The sequence below is a fragment of the Amaranthus tricolor genome, chromosome 1 (assembly GCF_026212465.1).
Source record: "Amaranthus tricolor cultivar Red isolate AtriRed21 chromosome 1, ASM2621246v1, whole genome shotgun sequence".
Taxonomy (NCBI): Eukaryota; Viridiplantae; Streptophyta; class Magnoliopsida; order Caryophyllales; family Amaranthaceae; genus Amaranthus; species Amaranthus tricolor.
The window spans coordinates 5,737,267-5,764,077 of NC_080047.1; the positions used below are offsets into that span (position 1 = coordinate 5,737,267).

A 26,811-nucleotide genomic window follows, 5' to 3' on the forward strand; every position below is an offset into this window, starting at 1 on the left:
ATGGAAATCAAAGATGTAATTTTTGTTATTTGAAAGCAAAAGGCGAGCGGAATGAGTCTCAGATTTAGAAGCAAAACATACAAATTACAATTATTTTTTAGTTTTTTTTAGTGTCGTGAAATCTTTTTATTTTTACGGTATCAATTAAAACATAATGAGATTGATGAAGAGAATAATTTGTGAATGATTGATAAGATTAGGAGATAATGTGAGAATTCTGCTAAAAATAAAATTGTGTCAAAAATGAAATGGACATTTCAAAAAAAAGTGTCATAAAGCTTCATTTATCCCTAGTAACAGCGAAACTACAGAAACTAATAATAAAAATAATACTACAGCACATTTTTGATGCTTTGATATTTCTTTTGTTTAAAAAGTTATTGTATCCGCAAGAATTGTAATGAATAGTTACATATTCACCTCTATCCTACCAAAATAAAAATAGGAGATATTTTGAAAAAAAAAAACAATTAAAAAAAAATAGAAAAAAAAAACTTTTTTAAGCAAAAAATTTACTTGTTGAACTATATTAATCACCCTCCCTCTATGCCATTCTACCAAAAATGTCACAATAGGCCCATTAAAGAAAGAATATTTACAATTAAATATGACAAATTTACTAAGACAAATAAATAAGTATCAATATTATTAATTTATCATATGATGACTTCTCAGTCCTCACAAATCACAATAGTATATTACTATATTAGTATTTTAGACATCATTTTCACATTATATTCCTTCGATATCATTTTCACATTATATTCCTTCGATATCATTTTCATATTATATTCCTTCGATATCGTCCGATGTAGTCAAAGAATTATCACACAACGAATTTACAAGAAATTTTTGAAGAGAATCGGATCTTGTAATAATGAGAGCAATAACCATTTTTTTGGGGAAATTTTTCAAGTTTATTTCTCAACTAAACTTCTTTTACTGTCGGTCTACTCATAATAAAAAAAACTAAATTTTATGAAAAAAAAAACTGTTGAACCAATTCAACTCTATCTAAAAGAGGGTTATCACACTTATCATGGGCCAAGTTTTACCAAAGTTTTGGACTTTCTATTATTTTGGTTTAACGGATTATTTATTATTTAGTGTATTTTTATATCACCCGAGGAATTTCCTGCTTGTATTTTTGGCTTAAATGCGCTTTCATTCTCTCCACCTGTTCCTCTTTCTCTGTCCATGACTATCGGCATGGCTATGGCTGCTAGTAAGTTCTTCTCTTTCTTCCTACTCCTTCCTATGTAATTTAAAGATTTAATTTTTCTCCAAGTTTACAACTTTTGTCGTAATCATAAATTTCCCATGTGAATTATCCATTGTTTTCGTGTATTTTGGTTGTTGTTTATGTTTTTTATGATAGATAATTTGATTTTGCTCTTGTGGTTCAATTTTAATATGACACTATTTTAATGGGTGTTTTCTATTTTAGTTTTATACTGTGATATTAAGTTGATGCGTTTTTGAATGATTGCACAATTGTATACACTTGTGGCTTTTGTTGATTGTTACCTTTTGAATTTGTGTTCCTTGGCGGAGTATAAAAAAACTTTCTTGTTGGAAGCAATTTTGTGGTTCTACTAGTTTATAATTACATTTGAATTTGCATAAAAGATATGTGTTTGGGGGAGTAATCATGATTTTCTTTATTTTCATTTGCTAATTGGAATGTAAATCATGTTTTTAATGGAATTTATTTATCAGATTATGAGTCTATACCGACAAAAATACCGTTTTATGTAATTGCAGATGGTTTCTAAGTCGTCAAGGCCTGTATTTGGGTCGTTGTGAACTCAAAAACCTTTAAAACATGTTAATGCGGCCACATTTTGCACTATGGTCTATACTCCTATGTCTATGTTGCTTTGCTTATGCAACTGTTTTTGGGAACATGTGATTTTCTTCATGTTTTTATGTTGTATTGATTGGGCATGAAAATTCGGTGTTTAGTGTAGAACTTATAGCACGTTTGGGTGTCGATAATAAATGTTGGTAATGCTAATGGAACGTTAAGAGTAATTTTGGAGCCAAATTTCTTGACAATGCTTGTTTTACTTTGATCGTTTCATTTTCTTCGCAAAATTCATTCCAATGTATTACCATCAGGAGATATAGTATTAGGTGGTAATGGAAAATTGTAAAAACTAACTTTTTTGTGATCAATGTTTCATCATCATAGGAATGACATAGTACATTTCATGAAAATTTACAGTATAAATTATTTCCATTACTACTGTTTAGTACCACAACCAAACAGGCCGTTAGTGTTTTTATATTTACTCCTTTTAAATTCATGTATATCAAATGACAAGTGTTTTCATTTGTGTTTGATTTCAGGTTACTTGGGTGTTACAAACACACAATATTTGAAGTCACATCTAAATAATAAGATCAACTCTTTTATTCCATCCTTTCCATCTGTTGTATGGGCAGGAAGTAGGCCAAAGTCATGGAGACATTTTTGTGTAACAATGTCACAGAAAGCGCATAGAAACTTACTTATTTCCCATGCTCAATCATCACTGGTCACTGAAAGTAAGCCATTGCTAGCATAGTCATTAACTCGTTATAGTAGTTAAGATGAGAATTTCATGTCTTAAGCTGTCATTCAATTCATAACATGCATGTGAAGTTTTCTCAGAATTTTTTTTCGTCTTTTGGTTTTTGATTATTTGTTTTTGGTCTTGTTTGGATATTCATGCGACTCTGACAATGATGATGTAATAGAATTTGTAGACAATCATAATGGGAAGACTGTCATTGTATCTCCTACACAGTGTAACATAATTCGTTAGTTAGTTCGCCTTTTGTATTCGCGAGTCGCTCAGAAAGGTTCATAAATAGCCTAAAACCGATTATAATTTGCTTTTTTCGATTCGCGATTTGCGAGGCTATTAGCGGATCATGTGACACTGCTCCTACCTTAAGCTTGACCTCAACTCATCTACTCTAATATATTCTTTAAGAGTTAACATTCCTGCACGATTATTTGCTTTCTTGTTTGTGTTCTAATTCAGGTGAAATATGAATGAACGAACTATATTTTGCATTTCTGTGATTCGATGGAAACTTTTATTATTATAGTTAAATCTAACGTGCGGAGGTTCAAAATAAACATTGTAGGCTATGCTAAACTTCGATTTCTTAGTCTTTACGGCCTGTTTGGTAGGCGGTAATAAACAATGGTAATGGGAATGTAAATTAGTTTAATTTTGATTGAAAAATCTCTTAGCTACCTTGATGGCCATGCTTGTCCAACTTCAATCATCTCATTTTCTTCATAAAATTCATTCCAATGCATTACCATTGGAAGAAGTGGTATTAGGTGGTAATGGAAATTTATAAACAAAAAACTTTTGTGATCAAAGTTTCATTACCATGGGAATGACATGAAACTTATGATAAAATTTTACACTATAAATCATTCTCATTACCACCATTTAGTACCACTAACCAAACGGGCCGTTAGTTTTTAATTGCTACAAGAAAGAGAGTAGTTCCAGAGAAGGCTTACTGTTTAGTCTAAGATATTATTATCTGCATACACTGGGAAGGTAAAAAAGGGAGAAGTAAACAGTTTTGTTTCTTCGGATAGCTGTTCTTTCCGCTGTTATGATTTCCATACCTCCATACCTCTCACTCTCAAATAAATGTGCATACAGGTGAATCAGCTGCTTCAAAATCAGAAGTGGAAGAAGAGCAAAGGACCATTGCTAGTCCTGTTAGCCAGCTTATTCCAAATTCAGATGAGGTTCTATTCATTCCCAAGTCTTGTCAAGCTTATTAATGTTTTTCTTTTCTACCATTCTGAATAATTGGTGACTATTTTGAATAATTAGGTTAACTTACGGGCCTTATTTTTTCTGTTACAATCTACAATTTTAATCCACATTTATACACTGCTTGTCTTTCTAATATAGGTGAAATTACTTATAGAAGAAATATGCGATACAACGTCAATTGCTGAATTTGAACTGAAAGTAAGTTTCCTGTGTTTCTGTATCTTTCAGTTGCCTTCATTATTTTATTATCAAGAAATTGTAGAATTTTAGAATTGGAAACACATTAATTTCTTAGTAATGTTAGATTTGCAGCTTGATATGTTTAGAGTCTTTAGATTTTCAAATTCTGTCAATAAAACTTGAAGATGAAATAAGGTCTATCCAAAGTTTGATATTTGCTTTGCAATATAGTTACTACATTCTGTGGAATTTATGGGGTTGGTTATTGACATCTCTGTGGTTTACCCGTTGGAGGAGCTATGTTTGTTGAAGTCCTTTTACCTAGGGTAAATGTTGGTCGTGGTTGTGTAATGTTAGGTTATTTTTCTGAAGTACTTCCTCTGTCCCAAAGAATCAGTCTCATTTTCCTTTTTAGACCGAACCATTGCATTTGTCCTGTTTCTATTGGCAATGACCCACATTTTTTTTAATTCTCATCTACAAATTTAACTTACCTTTTCATCTCATCCTCACATTTCTCCCAATTCCCATAAAATATACTATCTTTTTACCACTTTTAATTTTCTTGATTTTCACCCAATTTGTACTTGTGGCTATTTCTTTGGGACCGAGGGAGCTGCACTTTTTGAATTGAACTGTATCCCGGAGGAGATTTCTGAATACTTAGCTCATCGTGATTGTTGAATTGTGGGCAGTATCAATTTCATGATACTTTTTGTGGTTTTCATTTTCAGTAAACAACTTATAAGTTATGACTAGTGGCGGATCTAGAAAAAAATCTAATGATGTCGATAATATAAAAAAATGTTCTTATTAAGGATTGAAACTAGGTTAATATTGTCACATATCAAAGCTTATCCAACTTGACCAACACATATTAGTATCTTTAGGTATATGATTGTATACGTAAATTGAATGATGTCAGTTGACAACATCATGTTGGCATGAATTATTGTTAACAAGGTTATACAGGAATCATGGCAGATGAAAATCTGGTAGGTTTCATATGTTAAATTATGTAAACTAAAAAGGTTTTAAAAATTGTGTATATTTGGTTGGCACAGGACTATGTCCAATAGCTTCATTAGTGAGATCTTTGGTGACTTGGTCAAGTATAGATAGCTGAAAGCCTGAAACTAACAATAAGCATAAGAACGAGCTCATGTCATTGAACCTTAGAATGAGGGCTGCAAGTGTTGCTGGACATGGGTGTCAGAGCTTCATTCGTCATTCTAGATGGCTCACAAAATTTGCTTGATAATGATAAAATGCCCGTTCCCTAGGAAGCCTTTCGCCCGTTTGTGTTTAATTGTGTATACGGTTTTGGCTATCAAAAGTGTAGATGAGACCACTATGCCAATGGAGAAACTTGTTTGGGACGCTATAGCAATTTTAAAACAACGAAGCACTTACAAGTGGCATTGGGTGATTGAAATTGGAACATAGATGGCACCAAATGACATGTTTAAGATGAATAGCTCTGAACAGAGACCATAATCTATGCTCTAAGACCCTTTCTTGACATAATTCAAAACTTTCATTTTAATTTGTTGGAAAACCTCCTTACTTTAATTCCCGATATGATGTGAAGAAGTCGCTTATTGTTCTCACCCTCCCTGGCTACAAATAAACATTAAAATGGCGATAGATTGTGGTCGTCGCAATTCACTGAAACAAAAGGCGACAATGAAGTGTCATCACCCTTTTTCCCGTGTTTTTGGTGACACTCAGGCATCCAATTTTCTTTTAGCGTCCACATGTGTGGCATCGGGGCAAGGCCAAGTGCCATTACCCTTTGGCCATATAGTGTCCTTAAACAAAATGACAACATTCCATTGTCCCAATATCATCAAGTGGCTCTATGATTCCTTATTAGAGATTCCTCTGATAGTTTTGGTTACATGTATTTTTTTAGGTGTTGGAAAAAGAGAGGTGGATTAGATCCTCGTTGGATGCAGGACTTATTGGATTACTTGCAATCATTTGCGTCGTAGAGACCCCATAGGAGCTCATAGCATATTTGCAAATGATTAGTTTCTTCATAGAATTTCGCACGCATACACAAGATTTATATTTAACTCAATGCTTGCCACTAAGTGTATTTTGTATAAATGTAACCCAATCTCACATTTCTAACGGTTTTAATCTTCTTTCGAGATTAGCTTAATGGCTTTCACCTCCATGTGACAAGGGCTTTGCCTGAGGTTGTTGCACCACCGACTTTATCTCCTCCCAGTTTTGTTTCAATGAGTACAAACACAATAGATGAAGCCTCGTCTTTGAATGGGCCATTGTCACCATCCTCACTAGCCATTACTAAGGTGGGGCCACTAGACATAACTTCCGACACTTTGCTAGAGAAAACTGCGGAAAAAGGATTAGTATTGATTCAATCGCCAAAGGTGAGTATCGTTTTATAAGTTATCTTTACCTAAGTAGTTTTTGCAGTAAAATTTAAAGCCAAAGATGATACAGGTTGGGTTTTTACGGAGATCTCGAACCATAAAAGGGAAGCGTGCACCTCCAGCTTGCAAAGAGGTACTTACATTCAAAGCTTTTGGCTTTCCTCCTTCGCTAGCCAATTTTCTTTTTTAATTCGTGATTCGACTAAAATGACCCAAAATAGCCCAAAAACAATAATTTGCCTTTTCGATTTGTGCTTAACAAGGAGTAGAGGTGTTCATTTGAGTCATTGGGTTGATTCTGGGTTAGGTGTTTAGGGTCGTTTTGAAATCGGGTTTTGTATCCAAATTGTTTTTTACATAATTTTAAACAATTTTTGAAGTCGGGTCACTTCGAGTTCGGTTACAAGGTCGAGTGAATTTCGCATCATCGAGTCTGTTTTGAACAGCTCTAGCAAGGAGATTAGCGAATCATGTGACACTGGTCGGGTCAAATCTAGCAAGGAGATTAGCAAATTGTGTGACACTAGTTTGAGTCTCAATTGGTAATGGGCAGTGAGGGAATTGAACGCTTACATTAATTTTACTTTTTTTGTGCTTTCTGATTCAATTACCGATTAAATTTGTCAAATACTACAATTGCAAGATTGTCCTTTTGACATCTTTATATATGACATCAACAGAAACAGGTAGTTAAGGAAGGGCAAGTAATCTGTTACATTGAACAGCTTGGTGGTGAAATACCAGTTGAGGTATTGGATTTATACATGCAAGCCCATTGTTCATTTTGCTTCATGCACACATCTATTTTCGTATTTTTGTGTCACCTTATTTCGATAGGGCCAAACATTTATAGTTCTTTGGTTTCAAATTATAATGGACTACATTAAAATGAATCGTTAATTCATGTGCATTTTTTATATATCGTGCATTTTTTTATACGTGGGCTGCAGAGTCAGTCAGAAACAACCTCTTTGTTATCACTAACAAATGTAAGGTTACGTACTTACGACCCTCCAAACCCCGCCTAAGCAGGAGCCACTTAATGGACTATTAGTAGATTTTGTTCACCAACACTAATAATATCTAATTTCTCAACTTTTAATCATTCCGACAGTCTGATGTATCTGGCGAAATCACAAAGATCCTACTCGAGGATGGCGGTATGTTCACACTATTTTCTCATTTCTTGACGTTGAACAAGCATTTTTCTCCATGTTCTAGTTTCTTCATATTTTCTTTACTGATGTTTGTGTTCTCGACAGAACCTGTGGGATATGGTGATGCTATAATAGCCATTCTCCCATCATTTCCCGGAATAAAGAAGCTACCTGTTGATTGATAGCTTATCTGCATTCCAATCTATATGGTGCAAAACTGGTGTACAGAATACTCATTACTGAAGGAGCATTGATGCTTCAGAATCTATGCTTTGCCTCCAACCAATTTATCGTGTCGTCGTAGGATTTTCTACAATATTTCTTGCTCATTTTGGTCATGATTACATATATTTGTTCATCCTTTCGGGCTTAGCCTACTGTAATTATATTCCCATTTTTTTGCTCGTAGATGTTTTTTTGTGAAACCGTTATATATGATTATCTATCATACTAAATTTTCTCCGATTTTAGTAAATAAAATGGTCAAATATTGCCAAGAAAATTTGATGCCATTGATGAACTTCAAATAAACCATTCATCTTTTGCCTAGGAAAATAGTAATTCATTTAAAAAAGGTTCACATCAATTCTAGAAAATCTTTCTCAAAGCATTTACAAAGGAAAGATAATCAAGAGAGTATTGTCTTAGTTAGAGAGAAAGTACCATTCGATAAGAAAGATTTTGAGTTTGATTTTTATTCAATTCTTTCCTTTCTCAGCCTATTTTGTTTCTTTATCTATACTCAAGAGGTAAAGTATCCAACAAACTTAATGGTTCAATCATTGTCATGAAAATTAACATTTAAATTTATAAAAAATTTATCAATCTGTCGTTACAATATACTTTCACTAAATTATTTTTAACAATCTATCAAAATTAATTTACCTAAAATAGCTATATTTGAAAAAAAATAAAAATAAAAAATAAAAACTCGTTCAACATATACCTATAATGTAAATAACCCAATTCATAAGAAGGTAAAAACTAACAATTTTCCTATCAAAAATTAATATATCAATGTTAATAAGTACAAGTGTTTTCTTAATTATAGGGTAGACCGAAAAATGAGTTTAAACTCAAAATCTTATCTGAAAAGTAATATTTACTCTCCAACCGAGAAGACTACCCGATTCTCAATAAGTAAAAGTATTAGTAATGCCTTGTTGGGCAACTTTAGTACACCTAGAAGTTTTAGAATTGTAATGAACATTCCATTCAAGTCTCTTCATCTCCCTTTCCTTTTTCTTTTTCTTTACATGTTGATGTAATTCTGTAGCTGCTTTTACAGGATGATGGGCTTGAAAACTTTTTATTACAACTCTTACATCTTTTTTTATTGATGATAAAGCTGTAAAAAGAGCTATAAACATCATTGGAGACACTTGAACTTGTTCAAAAGTACATGTATTATGTAAACAAGTAGATTTTTCCTTTATATTTTGTTTGATCAAGCCCCATATAAGTAGGAGCATCCCAATTAAGCTTAATCTTCCTTGCTTCAATAATCCAAGCATTGCTCCAGCCACACAAAAGTAGCACCCTGCTAATATCTATGATGGGTTTCAAACAAAACCGAAAAAAATTAATGTCTTTAAGTGACTCTCACATAAGCGTATTAAAAAATACAGTGTCGATTCGATTTGTATTTTAAAACATTTACACAGATTTTTAGTTTTACATCAATATTTTTGAGAATTTGGGTTAATGTTCACAAATAATACTTGTACACTTGAAAAAACAACACAAATTCTCAAATGTGATGGTCTCATGGTGATACCATCTCTATTCGACTATTCCTAAGTACACTTATTGTCTTAAAGTAATCACTTAAAACATTGAAATTATCACTTACAATTTTAAAGTAGTCACTTTTAATAGTCTTAAAAAGGTCACTTATAACATTAAAGTGATTATTTATATATACTTAAAATGATCACCTAAGAGAAATAAACTAATTATGGGTTTGTCTGTAATACAAGACGTTTGAAAAATAGATATTTTAATATAAACAAAATAATAATCTTAAACTCTGGACCTATTGAATTAAGATTCTACTAACTTGATCCAACATTTTGACGAGTTGCAGCATTAAATATGGATCAATTATCGCTCGGAGAAAGTTCTTATAGTAAATTATGAATGAAAATAATGTGAATTAAATTTTCAATAAAATATATTAATATATTGTGATTAGTAATAATCTTAAAGGGACAGAAGGAGTAGCAACGTACCTCAAGATGCCTGAGATCAAGGATTGTAGGTGCACTTTTCACATGTGTAAGGTTATAAATGTCCAACAAATTATCATAGTTAGGGATTGTAACACCATTTAGGACAGCATTTACAATGGCACCAGGGTATAGAAGGGTCTTGACAATTGAAGTTGGCAAGATTTCGTTTGCTATTAGTTGACAAGACGTTACTTCCATAGGGTTTATGCATATTCCACTTCTACATGGAACCCTAAAATTCATGTACCAACCCAATAAGAAAATCTTGCTAACAAAAATTAAGATTAGAAAACTTTTTTTTATTATAAGACAAGTTGAGAAAAATGAATGGTCAGATGAAAATCTAACTCAAAATCTTACTTTCGATTAATAATGATTACTACAATCGAGACAAAACTTAGTTATTCTAACATTAAGAAAAACTAATTATACTTTTGCATAGGAAAAACTCATAATCATCTATCAAAACATGTCATATAATCTTAAGGCAAAACACTTAAATGATTGAGTCAGTCATAGAGGCAACCAATTATGATCAAATTCTACCATATGAACTTGAGAATCAAACTAAAATTGAAGAAAATTGTACACGTTTTCATCCATTTTAGCAATAATTGTACCTTTTCATATCTATGAAAAATCATTTTATTTTTTTATTTTATATATATATTCATCAAAAAATATATTTAAATTTTTATGTCTATTATATTAAATATTTCAAATATAACCAATAATATTAAACTGAGAGAAAAAAATGTAATGCATATATATATATATATATATATATATATATATATATATATATATATATATATATATATATATATATATATATATATATATATATATATATATATATTCCCAAATCCCAATCAAATTGTGAACATTGCATGCAATGGAAGGAGAATAACAAATTGAATGCTAGTACTAGATGTATACAAGATCACATTATCATATTGAATATTGTAATAATCACACAATGAGAGAATAAATGCATAGAAAAGAGATTTAATTAATTATATTGAGAAGTAATAAATGGGAAAAAAATTAAAAAAAATAAAAAAAGTACCTAAAGAGAGGGACTTGAAAGATGATGATGAGGAAAAAGAAGGTTGAAGCAAGGGAAGAAATGGCTTTTGCCCATTTCCGAGAAGATCTCATGTCGTTTTTTAATTTGGGGTTCTTCTTTGTTGGTAATTGACTTGAGATTGGAAAGTCAACTGCTTCCTATTGGTTATTAGTGGTTATGCACCTTCAATGGTTGACACTCTATCAGCCCAACACGTGTCATGTACCAACCAATCATTTTTTTATTAAAAGGAGATATTCCAATTAATTAAATTACTCTTTATTTTTATTAATTTGTTCGTTTTATTTTTATAGTGAAATAATGGGATCCTCCTATGGTTAGTTGGATGGAGTTTATACTTGTACAAGGAATTCCAATCACGAATGATATTTGGTAAAGAAAATGTGAACCAATGGATTATTTGGCATAATGATTGTAATTCCAATCACAAATTTATTATATATTTTCATTGAAAACGATCGCCAAATACTTACGATGTTAAGAACAAACAACAATGAGCAAAATTAAGTTTGACAAAGTAACAAACAAGGACACAAAGATTTAAGGAGGTTCACCCAATGATGGCTACGTCCTCCGTGGTGTGTAGTTTATGTTTATATTATATCAAATGAATACAAACAACACTTCAATATGAAGAATTACAATTGAGATAGAGATAACAACAATAGGCTATGTGTTTGGCTTAAGGGTTGTGTTTGATGTGTTTTGCATACTTGAAGTGTGGGTATGAGAGCCCTATTTATAGTGCTAGGTACTTGAAGATGAATGGCTCACATAAATACATAGTTAATTTAGGGTAATGAATACTATGAAATAACTCTAAGAACTTGAAAAGGCATTATCTCAAGAGTCACACACATGAGACTCTTCACCTTAATCTTCATTAACACCAATAATTCCCATGAATACTCTTCACCTTATTACACCCTTTTGAATTCCACAACTTAAGAGTCACACACATGAATTCAACCCTTTAATGTGCACTCAAGTCACACATTAGTATACTATCATTTATAATCACATTAGTATACTACCATTCATAACAATCTCCACCTTGACTTGAGTTCACCCAAGTCACAACATTCATCAATCCACTTCATATTCAAAAAACATACACACCTCAAAATGCCCAAGAGGGCATTATCTCAAGCAAGGAGCTAAACCTACCAAGTCAACACATAACTCAAACTTGGTAGTAGGTAATGACTTTGTCATCATGTCGGCCGGATTTTCCGTAGTGTCAATTTTCTTCAATAACACCCTTTTGTGCTCAACTTCATCCCGGATAAAGTTATACTTAATATCAATGTGCTTGGACCTTCTATGAAATGTGTTTTGATTCCTAGCCAAATGAATTGCACTTTGACTATCACAATGCACACTTACCTCACACACTTTGTTGCACATTTCACCAACAAGACCTTTAAGCCATTTTGCTTCCTTGAATGACTCGGCCACGGCTATGTACTCCGCTTCGGTTGTAGAAAGAGCAACCACATCTTGCAAAGATGATTGCCAACTAATCGCCGAACCACCCAAAGTAAACACAAACCCACTTGTGGACTTTCTATTATCTAGATCACCACCATAATCCGAGTCACAAAACCCGGTTAGCTCACTTGAATTTTTCCCATACATGAGACAAACATTTGAAGTATCTTTCAAATACCTCAATAGCCATTTTAGTGCCTCCCAATGTCCCTTACCTGGATTAGACATATATCTACTCACCAAACTCACCGCATGAGCAATGTCGGGCCTAGAGCATACCATAGCATACATAACGCTACCAACGGCACTAGTGTATGGAATTCTTACCATTTGCTCTTCTTCCTCTTTTGTTTGTGGACACAAATTCTTGGACAATTTGAAATGAGAAGCAAGAGGAGTAGACACACCTTTAGCATCATCCATGGAGAAACGTTGAACAACTTTCTCAATGTACTTCCTTTGACTAAGGTATAAGACACCCTTAGCCCGATCTCTCAAAATCTCCATCCAAGAATCTTCTTGGCTTCACCAAGATCTTTCATATCAAATTCACTTGAAAGCAACTCTTTCAAGTCCTCCACCTTAAGCAAAGAGCTACATGCTACTAGCATATCATCAACATATAAGAGCAAATATAGTAAAGAACCATCTTCAAATTTCTTAAGATAAACACAGCTATCATAAGAACTTCTAACAAAATCATGTGAAATCATAAAGGAATCAAACCTTTTGTACCATTGCCTTGGAGATTGCTTCAACCCATACAATGACCTCTTCAATCTACACACATGATTCTCCTTACCGGCCACCTCAAAACCTTCCGGTTGCTTCATAAAGATTTCTTCTTCAAGCTCACCGTGAAGAAAAGCCGTCTTTACATCCAATTGATGTAACTCCAAATCCTCCATCGCCACCAAAGCAAGCAATGCCCTAATAGAAGAGTGTTTCACGACCGGAGAGAAAACTTCGTGAAAATCAATACCCTCAATTTGAGAGTATCCCTTTGCAACAACCCTTGCTTTGTAGATGGGAGGAATATCACTAGAAGGACCCTCCTTCCTCTTGAATATCCACTTGCACCCCACAATCTTCTTTTTCTTTGGTGCAACAACGATATCCCAAGTTCCATTCTTCGCAAGAGATTCCATCTCTTGTTTCATAGCAATCAACCACTTGCTTGAGTCATTTGAGGCCATAGCCTCCTTGTACGTACTTGGTTCATTTAACCCTTCAACTTCGCTAGCAATGTTGAGAGCATAAGCAACATAATCACACTCTTCAATGTACCTCCTTGGAGCCACGATCTTCCTTCTTTGCCTAGTTGTGGACAAAGGAGGAGACCTTTGTTGAACATCATCATTTTTCTCATTATCAATATTGGAGGATTCAACCTCTACTTGTGCTTCATTATCATCATTATTAAAAGGTTTTTCAACATTAGATATAAGCATGCTATCTTCATCAAAAACAACATCTCTAGAAACAATAATTTTCTTTGAATCATTACACCATACCCTATACCCCTTTACACCCACTCCATACCCCACAAAGATACCTTTTCTAGCCCTAGGTTCTAACTTACCATCATTTACATGAATATAAGCTGGACAACCAAAGATTCTAAGACTAGAATAGTTTACCGGAGTGTTGTACCATACCTCTTGTGGCGACTTGAACTTCAAGGCGGTATGAGGTGAACGGTTGATCAAATAACATGCCGTAGCCATCGCTTCGGCCCAAAATTGTTTCCCCAAATTTGCTTGATTTAGCATGCATCTTGCCCTTTCCAATAACGTTTTATTCATCCTCTCCGCAACACCATTTTGTTGAGGACGACCTGCACAAGTTCTATGTCTAACAATACCTTCATTAGAACAATAATTGAGAAACTTGCTATCAACAAATTCAAGACCATTGTCGGTTCTCAAGGTCTTGATGCTCCTACCGGCTTTCTTTTCAATCATCTTCTTCCATTCCAAGAAGACATCAAAAACTTCATATTTATGTTTTATAAAATAACACCAAACTTTCCTAGAGTAATTATCAATAAAGGTCAACATGTAGCTACAACCACTAAGGGAGGGCGTTCGAGAAGGCCCCCACAAGTCGGAATGGACATAATCTAATATCCCCTTAGTGTTGTGGATGGCGGGTTTAAAACTAACTCTCTTGTGTTTCCCATAAACACAATGTTCACAAAAACCAAGGTTCCCAAAATTTTTCCCATTAAATAAACCTTGTTTAGAGAGTTCAAACATACCTCTTTCGCTCATGTGACCAAGCCTTAAGTGCCAAAGTTTGGTGTCACGATCGGACATTGTGCTTGTGGATACATTCGCCGAGCCAAGAATGGTTGAACCTTGAAGAGCATACAAACTCCCATTCAACCTCCCCTTCATCACCACTAGTGAACCCTTGGCTACCTTCATAACTCCACCTTCACAAGTGATTCTACACCCGATCTTATCAAGAGTACCCAAAGATAAAAGATTCTTTTTCAAGCCCGGGACATACCTTACATCGGTTAAGGTCCTCACAATCCCATCAAACATTTTAATTTTAATGCTCCCAATCCCAACAACCTTACATGTGGTGTTGTTTCCCATGGTAACATTTCCCCCATCAACACTTTCAAATGTATGGAAGAAAGTTTTGTTGGGAGTCATGTGGAATGTGCACCCCGAATCAAGAATCCATTCATTATTACCTTTGTACTCATGAGTGGCAACAAGAACATCGCCATCATCACTATCATTCACATAACTAGCATTGGCATTGCTAGTTCCTTCCCTTGCCTCTTCTTCTAGCTTTCTCTTAAGCTTCCAACAATCCTTCTTGATGTGGCCCTTAAGCTTGCAATAGTTACAAGTCTTATTTTTGTTTGGCCTTACGGACTTGGACCTTCCTTTACCCTTGTTTCCACTCCCACTAGTGGAACCTTTCTCTTGTGACCTCCCTCTTACAAACAAACCGTCACTAGCATTGCTTGGTGACTTTTGTGACAATTGTGTATCAATGAGATCCCTTTGAGTCAAGGCATTCTTCACATCATCACTACTCAAATTATCTCTACCATAAAGTAGAGTTTCTCTAAAATTTTTATAAGAAGGGGGTAAAGAACATAAAAGATAAATTGCCAAGTCTTCATCATCAAGCTTAACATCAATGTTTTGTAAATCCATAACAATGGAACAAAACTCATCCAAGTGAGGTTTTAAAGGTTTACCTTCCTCCAAGCGTAAGTCGTAGAGTCTACTCTTCAAAAGTAGCCTATTGGTAACACTCTTGGCCATGTAGAGTGATTCCAATTTCTCCCATATACTCTTGGTTGTTGTTTCTTTAACAACCTCTCTTAGAACTTCATTGGATAAGCATAATTGGATTGCCGATAACGCCTTTGTGTCTATCTCTTCCCATCTCGATGCGGACATTCCTTCCGGCATCTTCTCTACACCATCAATCGCCTTGTGCACACCATTTTGAATCAAAATGGCTCTCATTTTGACTTGCCATAAGCCAAAGTTTACATTCCTATCAAACTTCTCAATATCGAGCTTCATTGTAGTCATGATTTTCAAGTAATAATTTCTTAAAACACCGCAAAATAACCTTGGCTCTGATACCAATTGAAAACGATCGCCAAATACTTACGATGTTAAGAACAAACAACAATGAGCAAAATTAAGTTTGACAAAGTAACAAACAAGGACACAAAGATTTAAGGAGGTTCACCCAATGATGGCTACGTCCTCCGTGGTGTGTAGTTTATGTTTATATTATATCAAATGAATACAAACAACACTTCAATATGAAGAATTACAATTGAGATAGAGATAACAACAATAGGCTATGTGTTTGGCTTAAGGGTTGTGTTTGATGTGTTTTGCATACTTGAAGTGTGGGTATGAGAGCCCTATTTATAGTGCTAGGTACTTGAAGATGAATGGCTCACATAAATACATAGTTAATTTAGGGTAATGAATACTATGAAATAACTCTAAGAACTTGAAAAGGCATTATCTCAAGAGTCACACACATGAGACTCTTCACCTTAATCTTCATTAACACCAATAATTCCCATGAATACTCTTCACCTTATTACACCCTTTTGGATTCCACAACTCAAGAGTCACACACATGAATTCAACCCTTTAATGTGCACTCAAGTCACACATTAGTATACTATCATTTATAATCACATTAGTATACTACCATTCATAACATTCATCTTAACCACTCATTTCTATTATTCACTTGTTTTTTTTTGTCTTAATCTCTAACTCAAGAAAAATCTTTTTCACTAAATTTCACCCAAAAGATTTTAGGTATAGTCTCATAGACGCAGAAAGAGCATTGTTTTTCTATAAGAGTGTGTTTATTTGTTAAAGTATTTGGCTTTTAATTAGTTAAATAGAGTTGGGTTAGTACATAGATATAGCTAGACTATGTACCCTAATTAAGGTATTTTTTTATTTTACTTATTTTGCATTATTTTAATTTTCATCCAAAACATTGATGAAAACTTTTCTCATTAATGATACAATATGAGTTATTTAATACTCGGCCTTGGTCCTAAAGTTGCTGCCTATTTTTGTCCTATCTCATAGAATGTGTTACGTGGATAGTCTCAAGTCCCCGCTAGTTCCTTTAATTCTAATATATGCATATTATTTTTCTCTCTTCTCTTTTAATACCATTAAAATAATATTTTAAATTAATATGTTAAAAGTATTTTTTAATAACTCTAAAACATCAATTACCTTAACTAAAATAGGTTATTTTAGAAAATTTACAATCTTTAAACTTTTGTCAATTTGTTAATATTATATATAAAATTATTACTTCTTTTGTTTCACATGAAATTTGCTCTACTTTTTTAGTCGTCTCACTAAATTTGCTCAATTTTTATTTTTGGCCATGAAATTTGTTTTTTCTTGGATTCTCATACATAAATTTGACTTTTTATCTTATCCACACATTTTTCCCACTGCTCCATAATATATATTCTTGTTTTTATTTCTTGGTTTCCCATGACAAATTTGGTTATACAGAATGAGTATACAATAATAATTTATGCAAATGAAGTAGGCGGATAAAGGGTGGGGAGGTGGATACAAGACGGACATGATATGTACCCACCACTTATCCACAATTTATAGTTGGTAAGACTTTTTATACTCGTAAAGGCCAAACTATTTACTACCACTAAAGAGTGAATTATACTCATACTATGCTCCAATTGAGACGAATATGATACAAAATCTATAAAATTTTATCCGCATATCATCATGGGTAACAAGTGGGTTGAAGACTTAGACTCTATGGAAAACGTTTTTATTTGGCCACGTAGGCTTTGGGTCGTCATGATATGGATTTTTCATGACTTTGCTATTGAAGTATTGATTGGGTTATTACCTGGTCTTAAACTTATAAAAAAAAAATAAAAAAATACACAAAACAAAACAAAACAACCTATATATTAGCACTTATCCGTTATTATCAAATGACTAGGACTTAAACAGATTATAAAATCTAAGTTATCTAACTACTTCTAATCTACTATAATAATTGCACTCAGTTGAAAAGGTGAATGATAACATTATGATTTGATAATTGATAACTAATACTATACTTAGGGAGCACTTTAACATATACTTCACATTATTTTGAAAGTGTTACATTTATTATTCTCATAAATAATCTTTTTATTTATATCATAAATTTTGGATAATAATAACATTATTCATCTTCATTTTAATATTTTAATAATGCTTATGGTCTCTGCATGTTTTCCACTAACTTTTAAAAATATTTTTAATTAGTTGTGTTCCTTATATTTTTTCCACTGACTTTCTTTTAATATGTTTTTAATGTTTATGGCCCTTACTTTCTATTAAATTTATTATTCAATAAAATAGTATATTCACTATCTAAATAGTTTTATTTTTCTTAATTCCGAAAGCTTCATCAAGAAACAAAGAGAATATTAATTACTCCTAATTACTTCATCATGAATTCATATGCATGCAGTATGCCTATGATGTTGTAATGATAAAAGGGTCAAAGCAACCAAATTTGATAAAGTACATATTCTGTGATCATAATCATCGGTATAAATTGTTAATTTTAGCCCCAAAATATAATATATACTATATAAAAAACGTTAATATATAGCAAATAACATAAATAAAATAATACATCTATACGGTCTATGATGATTGATGATGATGTCCTTGACTTTGTCAAGAACATTTAATTAAGATGATTTTCATTTTTATTATTATAAAGTATGCTGATGGAAGGACCAAGTAAGAGTTGAATTTAAGTCTTTGTCCGGAAGAATTAGTATTTATTTCAACTGTGATAAATATTTCTCACTGAATATATATTACTTGTTGACATCCCTTGACCGAGTCTTCCTATTTATAGTAAAGAGAAATTAAACAGTACATGTTAAACACAATATTGGTCACCCATGCTTGAATTCAAGTCTGATCCCCTCAACATGCTTATTGCTTAACTATGAGATACCTTCAAATGTGTTTGTTATACAACATCAAAAAAAAAAACTGAATTTGCATAGTTTAAGCAAATTCTAACGGCTCGTTTGGTAGTAGTATTAAACGGTGGTAATGAGAATGAAAATTAGTATAATTTTGGTTGAAAAATCTCTTGTTATCTTGATGGTTATACTTGTCCAACTTCAATCATCTCATTTTCTTCATTAATTTCATTCCAATGCATTACCATTGGGAGAGGTGGTATTAAGTGGTAATGCAAATTTATAAACAAAAAAAAACTTTTTTGTGATCAAAGTTTCATTACCATGGGAGTGACATGTAACTTTTCATGAAATTTTACACTATACATCATTCTTAATACCACCATTTAGTACCACTAACCAAAAAAACCGTAAAAGTAAAACTTAATCGAAGCTTTTACCATTAAAATTATGACTTAATTTTTTTTCAAATTATGGACTAGAGTTATAATAAGATAGAGATCAGAATCAAAGTCAACAACCCAATATTCTACACAAGTCTGGGTTTGAGAGAGGAGAGTAGCGGACAGATTCACCCCTACTCCTCCAAAGAGAAGACATAAAAAATACACGCATTCAATTCATCAACAGAAAAAATAAATTTCTGCAAAGAAAAGACTAAGTACACAACGCTACATAACCACTAAAATCCTTACAGTCCGTTTGGTTAGTGGTACTAAATGGTGGTTATGGGAATGATTTATAGTGTAAAATTTCATCAAAAGTTCCCTATCATTCCATGGTAATTAAACTTTGATCACAAAAAAAGGTATTTTTGTTTACAAATTTCCATTACCTCCCAATGGTAATGCGTTGGAATAAATTTTATGAAGAAATGAGAGATTGAAGTTGGACAAATATAGCCATAAAAGTAGTCAAGATATTTTTCCACTAAAATTACACTGGTTTTTCATTTCCATTACCACCGTTTATCATTATTTTTCGAAAGGATGAAATTAAGTGGTCAAAATTTCTATAAATAGCTACAAACTCCACCCCAAATCGCCCAAAAACTCGGAACCAACATAATAAAACCATAACTATTACCCCAAATAGAAAAGAAAGAAGTGAGAGAAAATCAAACCATTCATCAAAACAATCAACAAAAAAAATCATTCCAAACGAAAACATTCCCCAATCATCAAGATGGCTCAATCAAATTCAGAATTACAACTCCAACGATCATCAATTTCATTCAGACGCCAAGGTTCATCCGGTGCTGTTTGGGATGATCGTCATCTATCGGGTAAAATCGCTTACCCTAAACATAGATCTCAACCTATGTTTTACTCTGGAGAATTAATACTCCCAAACAAGGCACAACAACTTCAACATCAACAAGTACGTTCACGTCGTAATCAACAGAATGATTTTAACATTAATCCAGACGTTAATGTTAAACCGATTAAGACGACCGTTGGATCAAATCATCAACCAGATGTCGTTGAACCGTCTTCTTCTAGGTTTAAAGGTTGCGGTTGTTGTGGTGCCTTGGGTAAATCTCCCCGGGCTTCTAGAAATGTCCGACCCGTTAGATCTCGGCCTAGGTAGTTTCGGGCTTTTGTAATGGCTGAAAGTTGTTACTATGGTTACGTGATGGTTTTTCATTTCTAATTCAAGCATCGGGTACGTATTCATCATATTATCAACCCAATATCCCTCTCGAAAGCAGGGTGCGTCCGTGCGTATTAAGAAAGATAATGGACAATATATACCCGTACTCCTTTCGATGAGGCCAGAGGTTATTATTATTAATTATTATTAAATCTTTTATTAGTGTTTTTTTTATTTAATAGATTAATATAGGTTAATTATTATAGTATTTTATTAAAGGTTTTTGGTTTTGTTTATTGCAATTCTGCCCTATATTTTTTTGGGTTGCATGACTGTAAATTTTTGTTTTTCTGATTTGTGAATATGTTTTGAGTTTTTGATTATGAGGATGAAAATAAGTTTTACTTTTTTATTTAATTTTTTCCATATATTTTAGTTGTTTCTTTGTTGTGTTGAATGTTGATACACATACTTTTATAATACTCCATATGTGAGTGCCCCTTTCTTACATGCTACAAGGATTTAATTAGACACACAAAAGGTGGAGAATAAATATGAAAAAGTATTTGAAAAAATAGAACTAAATCATGAAAATATTTACTTAACTATGCAAAGGGATTCTTATGGTACATCAAAATTTTGTATTTCTTTATTTAAATTTAACAATTATAATCAAACAAACTACACTCACAAAGTTAAATGCTCACTTTAGAAGATTCTTCCTCTATTGCATTCTTCCTCTATTCTTTGTCCAACTAAATAAATAAACCCATTTATAGACATATAAGAAGATAATAAAGCAAAATATAGATGGAGGATTCCAAAAAAATGCATGGCGACAGCAGACACATCTAAAAAATATATTCGCAATATTTTTAAACCGCTATCCTTTTCTGTTCAAACAAACGACCTTAATACTCGTACGAGCAACCCCTATGCTCCTCTTCTTCGTTCATTATATGAACCCTTTTGCTTCCCCGTCCATATTCTCACTTTTGGAAGCTAGAACTCTTCATACTTTATTTATAATCTAAATTTAATTTCTTGATACGACGAATTTAATTTTAAGACCATTAAGAATGCATTGAGATTAGTGACATTAAAAAACCATTACCTCTTATTTAGCATAAACATCTTATTTAACTTTGGATGATATTTGATTGTCATTATCTAAACTATCACAGTATCACTCATAAAATGTTAGTAGCACTTAAAATTAAAAGATAGTCGCTGATGATGGGTAGACTCTTCAATAATTCAAACATACTACTTTCTTTCGGTGGCCTAATCATTGGATTTAGAGCTATGGTAATATTTGTTGGTATACTTTCACCCTCTTGAAATTATATAAAAGTTTTTGAAATCAAATAATATTATAATTTCAATGGGATAGAGAGTATATTTTTTATATATTGATGATTAATTAGCTTAAAAAATTATGAGACTAGCTATAATAATAAAAGTAAATTATATTTTGTTATTATAATTTTGACATTTTCTCATAGACTTTGTCAATACTCTGAATTTTTGGACAAATAGTAATGCCCATTAATCAAGGTTTTTTTCTCACCATTGCATTACCACATTACCTAATTGATGTGACTTCTTATTAATTGAGTATTGATTGGTATATCATGAAGTCTTAGTAAATAATTATAATTTGTGAAGTTTACAAATTTTCTTTGTGTGTTAGAATTTAATAGGGCGAGAAGTTTTGTGATTTTAATTTACTTTTTAATTTTGTTTATTTTATTATTATAATTTTTGTCTTTTATAATGATTTACAAATCACAGATTAGGAATTATTGATCGGAATACCTTGCACAATTGTCAAACTAATCGTTTTGCTTTGCAGAACTGTCGCTCATCTATCTCTTTCATATTGTTTTTTTTTTCTTTAGTAAAACCTGTAGATAGAAAGGACTAGCTCAAGTCGTGCTCTGCCAAAGTTCAAAAATAGACAGGAAAAGGAGCCATACAAATCTTCTCACTCTTAAGTTGTATTTTATTTTAATTTTAGTAGTTATATATTCCTTTTAATTCTTTTTAGTTGTCCCATTTTCTTATTTGAACAGTTCACCTTAATTGTCCCATTTTCATTTTAAGAAATACATTTATAAGCGATCTCCTCATTTTCTTTGTATTAAAAGTACCTAATATTGCACATGAGTCTACTATTTTAGCTGGTCCCCTCCAATTCTAAATAGTAAAAATACCTAATATTACACATGGGCCTATTATTTTAGATGATTCCCTCATTTTCTTAATATTTGTGCCCAAACCAACTAAATTAAATTGGACAACAGTTAAAATAACAAAGTTACAAACTTAAATGATTAGAATGAATTAAGAAAGTTACAATAAGAACAATGGCCACTTTTTATTATAAAGTAGACCAATAAATAGGAAAAACTTGATAAGAGTCAAATTTATGACATTTTCTAAAAACTAGTACTTATTTTTCGATTGAGACAAGACCTAATTCTTATAATGACTTCTTAACCATCCAACTTGGACAACGATAATGAACGATTCTTTGAACAACACTTAACCTGCCTTTTGTAGATGTGGGTATGTTGAAGTTTGCTATCGGATATATCATGGACTATGGTCATCAACTCAATATTTTGTACAAAATTTTTAACTAGCAATTGAGAGCACGGTTCTTATATAAAAAGAATGATGATTTTCACCTAAACTTCAATATATCATTACTAATATAGTGCCAATTGTCACATTTAATGCATTAATATCATTTCATTTGTAAATGTCACCAAAATATTTGATGTCACAAATAAAAATATGACATCTTCAGCAGTCGCAACAATGCTGACACCTAAAATTGTCACACAATTAATAGTAACATATAAAAGTGTAACAATTACATTTGTTAATTTTGCAATCATTGTGTAACAATTGGGAAATTAATATTTTAAGACGAGTAAGTTTAAGAAAATTATCAGTGCGAGAATGATCTTAAATATACATGACATGAAACATTCTCAATTTAATTTCTTCCCTCTTATCCTTTTCTTTTATTTTGATTAAAATACCCAAACCTTTTCTCCCTCTCTCACGTCGACAACCTAGAAGCCAAGAACACCTTCCCTTCCACGACATTCCTCTTTGAACCTTCAAACCCGTATTTCTCTAAATTTCTTTGAAGAAAACGTCAATGGCTGCGAGGGCATGACCCGTTCTTCTTCCCTCTGATCTTTGAAGGACCTGCGTGCGAAATCAGTGAGTCCTTCTTCTTCCCTTCGTAATCTTCAAGGTAAATTATCTATACTTCTACATTCTTGATTGTTTTGTGTAAATTATAGCTAATTGATCTTTCTTGCTCATTTCCCTCTGAATTTGAACCACACTGAGTGTAGAATCATCTGAAAATTTCCCTTCCTTGACCTTGAATTCTGCCGATTTTGGGAAGGATTGAGGGAGTTTTGGTCCTGTTGATTAAACATCAAATCCAAGCCGAAAATAAAGCATTGAGCCTGAATTTTCCGTTTCTTGCTGTTGCAAATAGAAGGTAGTCCTTCTTGATTTCTTTCCTTGTTTTTCCTTAATAATTATGCTCTTATTCATATACTTTCCCTTGTATAATCTTTCATTCATGTGCTAAACCCTAAATGTTGTTGAATCTTAGAATGTGTATATAGTTAGATGAGTCATTAAATTGGAAGTTCATGGAAAATGTGTTATTAGTGAGTTATGTGATGATGAGAATTAAGTGTGGGATATGATTTTAGTAGTAGATTATTCGAATGATTTAGTTGTGGTTAGTTCAGTGTTCTTGGATGTAATATTAACCTTTTCAAATTATGGTAATGGTTAAATGTTGATTGATTGGTTGTTATTGAAGGTATCTAGGGTTCGTGTGGAAATTATTAGTTGAATGGATAAACTAGCTTAATCTTTCTTTTGGATAGTTTGTTAATCTTGCTTAGTTTCTTGGTTTTGAGTTTAGATGAACATAGAAGTGTTTGAATTGGAATACAAAAGGAATTGTGGAGACGTATAATCTTTAAGAGAATATAAGCTACACTAAAGCAAGGCTATTTATTTTGATGATACTGAGGGTTGGAGTTAGGACTTGCTCAATCTCTGAAATGAGAAATATTAGAATAGAAGATGGAATTAAGATGCATTCTTAGGATGAGATGCAATGAGCGACATGAACCTAGTTGTAGTATCGTATGCTTTGTTGTGATGCTATATTTGTTATGCTTCAGGAGGCGACATTATCAAGGAGCCCTTCCAGTGATCACGGAGTACCAGACTTAGCTTCTTGAAGCGTTTTTTTTAGTGAGTAGTAGCAGTCCCTTAAAGGGTCTGGCCAGACTACATTCTTGAAAATAAACTTTTACTAAAGCTCTTTTGAAATTAAAAATTGTTGAGACAAATGTTGTTGTTAATGCTTATATTGATATTATGATATGGTCAATGGATCGGGCTTGCGAGCTGGTCATTGACGGAGTTGAGGAAAATTGTTCCCTGCTCCCTGTTTTGAAGCGAGTTGTCAGTGACATACCCTTAGAGCTATGGATGTTCCTCTCAACTAGACTCCCTGTGCGCACATAGATCTAGGAAACTGATGTTGCTTTTAAACCTATAATTTGAATTATTGTGTTTTGTTGTTTTGAATTGTTACTTCTCATTCAGTTTAATTTGACCTTCTGTTGTTTCCAACTTTTAGCTTGTCTACAGATCGAAACCAGTCGGGAATAATGGATTAGCGGAGGTGATTAGAGGTTCCAAGGATGTATATTGAGCTGAGCACTTAGGAATTTTATAGTTTTGTATTAGGATTTTGGATAAATGTAAATTTGATTTGGTTGTGTTGGTTATATCGGACTTGTAGAGAATTTTATGATTATCCTTTGCTTTAGTTAGATGTTTGTTCTGAGATATAGCTGAGTTAGTTACGTTAAAGAGCTGGTGATCCCTTTACTCAAGTTTTGGAAGTGTGATTTCAGTTTCTTGAGAAATGAAACCCGTGATGACCCTGTTTACTCAGTCAACAGTAAGTCGGGTTGTTACACATTGAGTCACCCGAATGTATCTATACTAATTGTATTTTTGAATAGTAAATATTCCACTGTTATATCATAAAAATGTAAATTATAATTAAAATATTAGGATAATATGTACACATATTAAATAGTAATATAAAATTAAAATATATATATACATAGTCAAAATGATATTTAAATATATTAGGATAATATACATAGTAAAATATATTAAAATATGTATAAAATTTAAATATAAATAAAATTAAAAAGTATTATTATTTTATGGAAAATTTATTTTTTAAAATATGATTGTAATTGTCTTACTTTTTATGTCACCATTTGATGATATCTTATTTATATATATATATATATATATATATATATATATATATATATATATATATATATGTGTGTGTTAAGTTCCAGTGAGAACCAAGCTTATATAATAACCGTGAGAACTAATCGGCTTGATAAAAAAATGTTACTTTTTTATTTAAAAGGTGTTACTTTTAGGCAAAAAAAAGTTACTTTTTTTTTAAAAGAAAAGTTGGTACTTTTTAGCAAAAAAGTGTTACTTTCAAAAAAAAAAATTATTAAAAAAATACGATACAAAGTAACACATTTTATTCAAAAAGTAACACTTTTTTATATAAAGGTAACACTTTATTGCCTAAAAGTATCATTTTTTATTTTAAAAAGGAACACTTTTTTTACCTAAAAATAATACCTTTTTTAGTAAAAAAGTAACCCTTTTTTGTCAGACAGATTGGCTCTGACGGTTCCTATAACAACCCAACTTACCGTTAACCGAGTAAACAGGGACATCACAAGGTTTATTTCTCAAGAAGCTTAAATCTAAATTCCAAAACATGTGCAAAGAGGTCACCAGTTCTATGACATAGCTATATCAGCTAATTCTCTCCAAACACTTAACTAAAATACAAAGTAATCATAACAGTCACTATAAAAGTCCAACATAACCAATACAATCTGGTCCAATATACATTTACCATAACCCATCTCAATTTAACATCCATGTAACTCTAATCATCATCGCTAACCCATCGTTCCCGACCGGTTCCGATCTGTAGACGGTCTAAAAGATGGAAACAATAGGGGGTGAGGTTAAACTGAATGAGAAGTAACAATCCAAAACAACAAAATACAGTAATCCAAAACATAGGTTTAAAAGCTTCCTAGATCTTTGTGCGCACAGGGAGTCTAGTTTGAGAGGTGCCCCATAACTCTAAGGCTATGTCGCTCTCGGGTGAAGCTAGTCAATATCTGAATGACAACTCGCCTAAAAAACAGGGAGCAGGGGACAATGTCCCTCAACTCCGTCAATGAGCA

General features: G+C 32.5%; 3 protein-coding genes across 5 annotated transcripts in view; 2 read left to right on the plus strand and 1 right to left on the minus strand.

The window, feature by feature from the left end:
- Nucleotides 1-923: 923 nt before the first annotated feature.
- Nucleotides 924-8,041, plus strand: LOC130827015 (uncharacterized). The gene is made up of 9 exons (XM_057692651.1): nucleotides 924-1,225; nucleotides 2,353-2,550; nucleotides 3,678-3,766; nucleotides 3,936-3,995; nucleotides 6,140-6,379; nucleotides 6,453-6,515; nucleotides 7,063-7,131; nucleotides 7,497-7,542; nucleotides 7,645-8,041. Exons 1-9 carry the CDS (start codon nucleotides 1,198-1,200, stop codon nucleotides 7,719-7,721), a joined length of 870 nt encoding a protein of 289 aa, XP_057548634.1. The 5' UTR covers nucleotides 924-1,197; the 3' UTR covers nucleotides 7,722-8,041.
- A 135-nt stretch (nucleotides 8,042-8,176) lies between these two features.
- LOC130827026 (uncharacterized) overlaps nucleotides 8,177-26,811 on the minus strand; it is a 20,109-nt gene continuing 1,474 nt past the window's right edge. For 2 of the 3 annotated variants that reach the window (XM_057692673.1, XM_057692668.1), the window contains 2 exons: nucleotides 9,771-10,002; nucleotides 8,177-9,089 (listed from right to left, as the gene is read on the minus strand). In XM_057692673.1, coding sequence (XP_057548656.1) covers nucleotides 8,673-9,089; nucleotides 9,771-9,968 — 615 coding nt within the window. In that variant the 5' untranslated portion in view covers nucleotides 9,969-10,002 and the 3' untranslated portion in view covers nucleotides 8,177-8,672. Of the gene's footprint in view, nucleotides 9,090-9,770; nucleotides 10,003-10,839; nucleotides 11,037-26,811 lie in introns of those variants that run through there. The other variant, XM_057692662.1, reaches the window with a different exon arrangement.
- Nucleotides 19,891-21,320, plus strand: LOC130827051 (uncharacterized protein At1g15400-like). The gene has a single exon (XM_057692681.1). The coding sequence runs from the start codon at nucleotides 20,039-20,041 to the stop codon at nucleotides 20,441-20,443; it is 405 nt and encodes a 134-aa protein (XP_057548664.1). The 5' UTR covers nucleotides 19,891-20,038; the 3' UTR covers nucleotides 20,444-21,320.

Excerpts from the sequence above, each read along its gene's own strand:
- LOC130827051 (XM_057692681.1), top strand. The coding sequence starts at position 20,039 with ATGGCTCAATCAAATTCAGAATTACAACTCCAACGATCATCAATTTCA.
- LOC130827015 (XM_057692651.1), top strand. The coding sequence starts at position 1,198 with ATGACTATCGGCATGGCTATGGCTGCTA. Across the intron at positions 6,380-6,452 it reads TATTGATTCAATCGCCAAAG|GTTGGGTTTTTACGGAGATC; the intron begins GTGAGTATCGTT and ends AAGATGATACAG. Across the intron at positions 7,543-7,644 it reads GATCCTACTCGAGGATGGCG|AACCTGTGGGATATGGTGAT; the intron begins GTATGTTCACAC and ends TGTTCTCGACAG.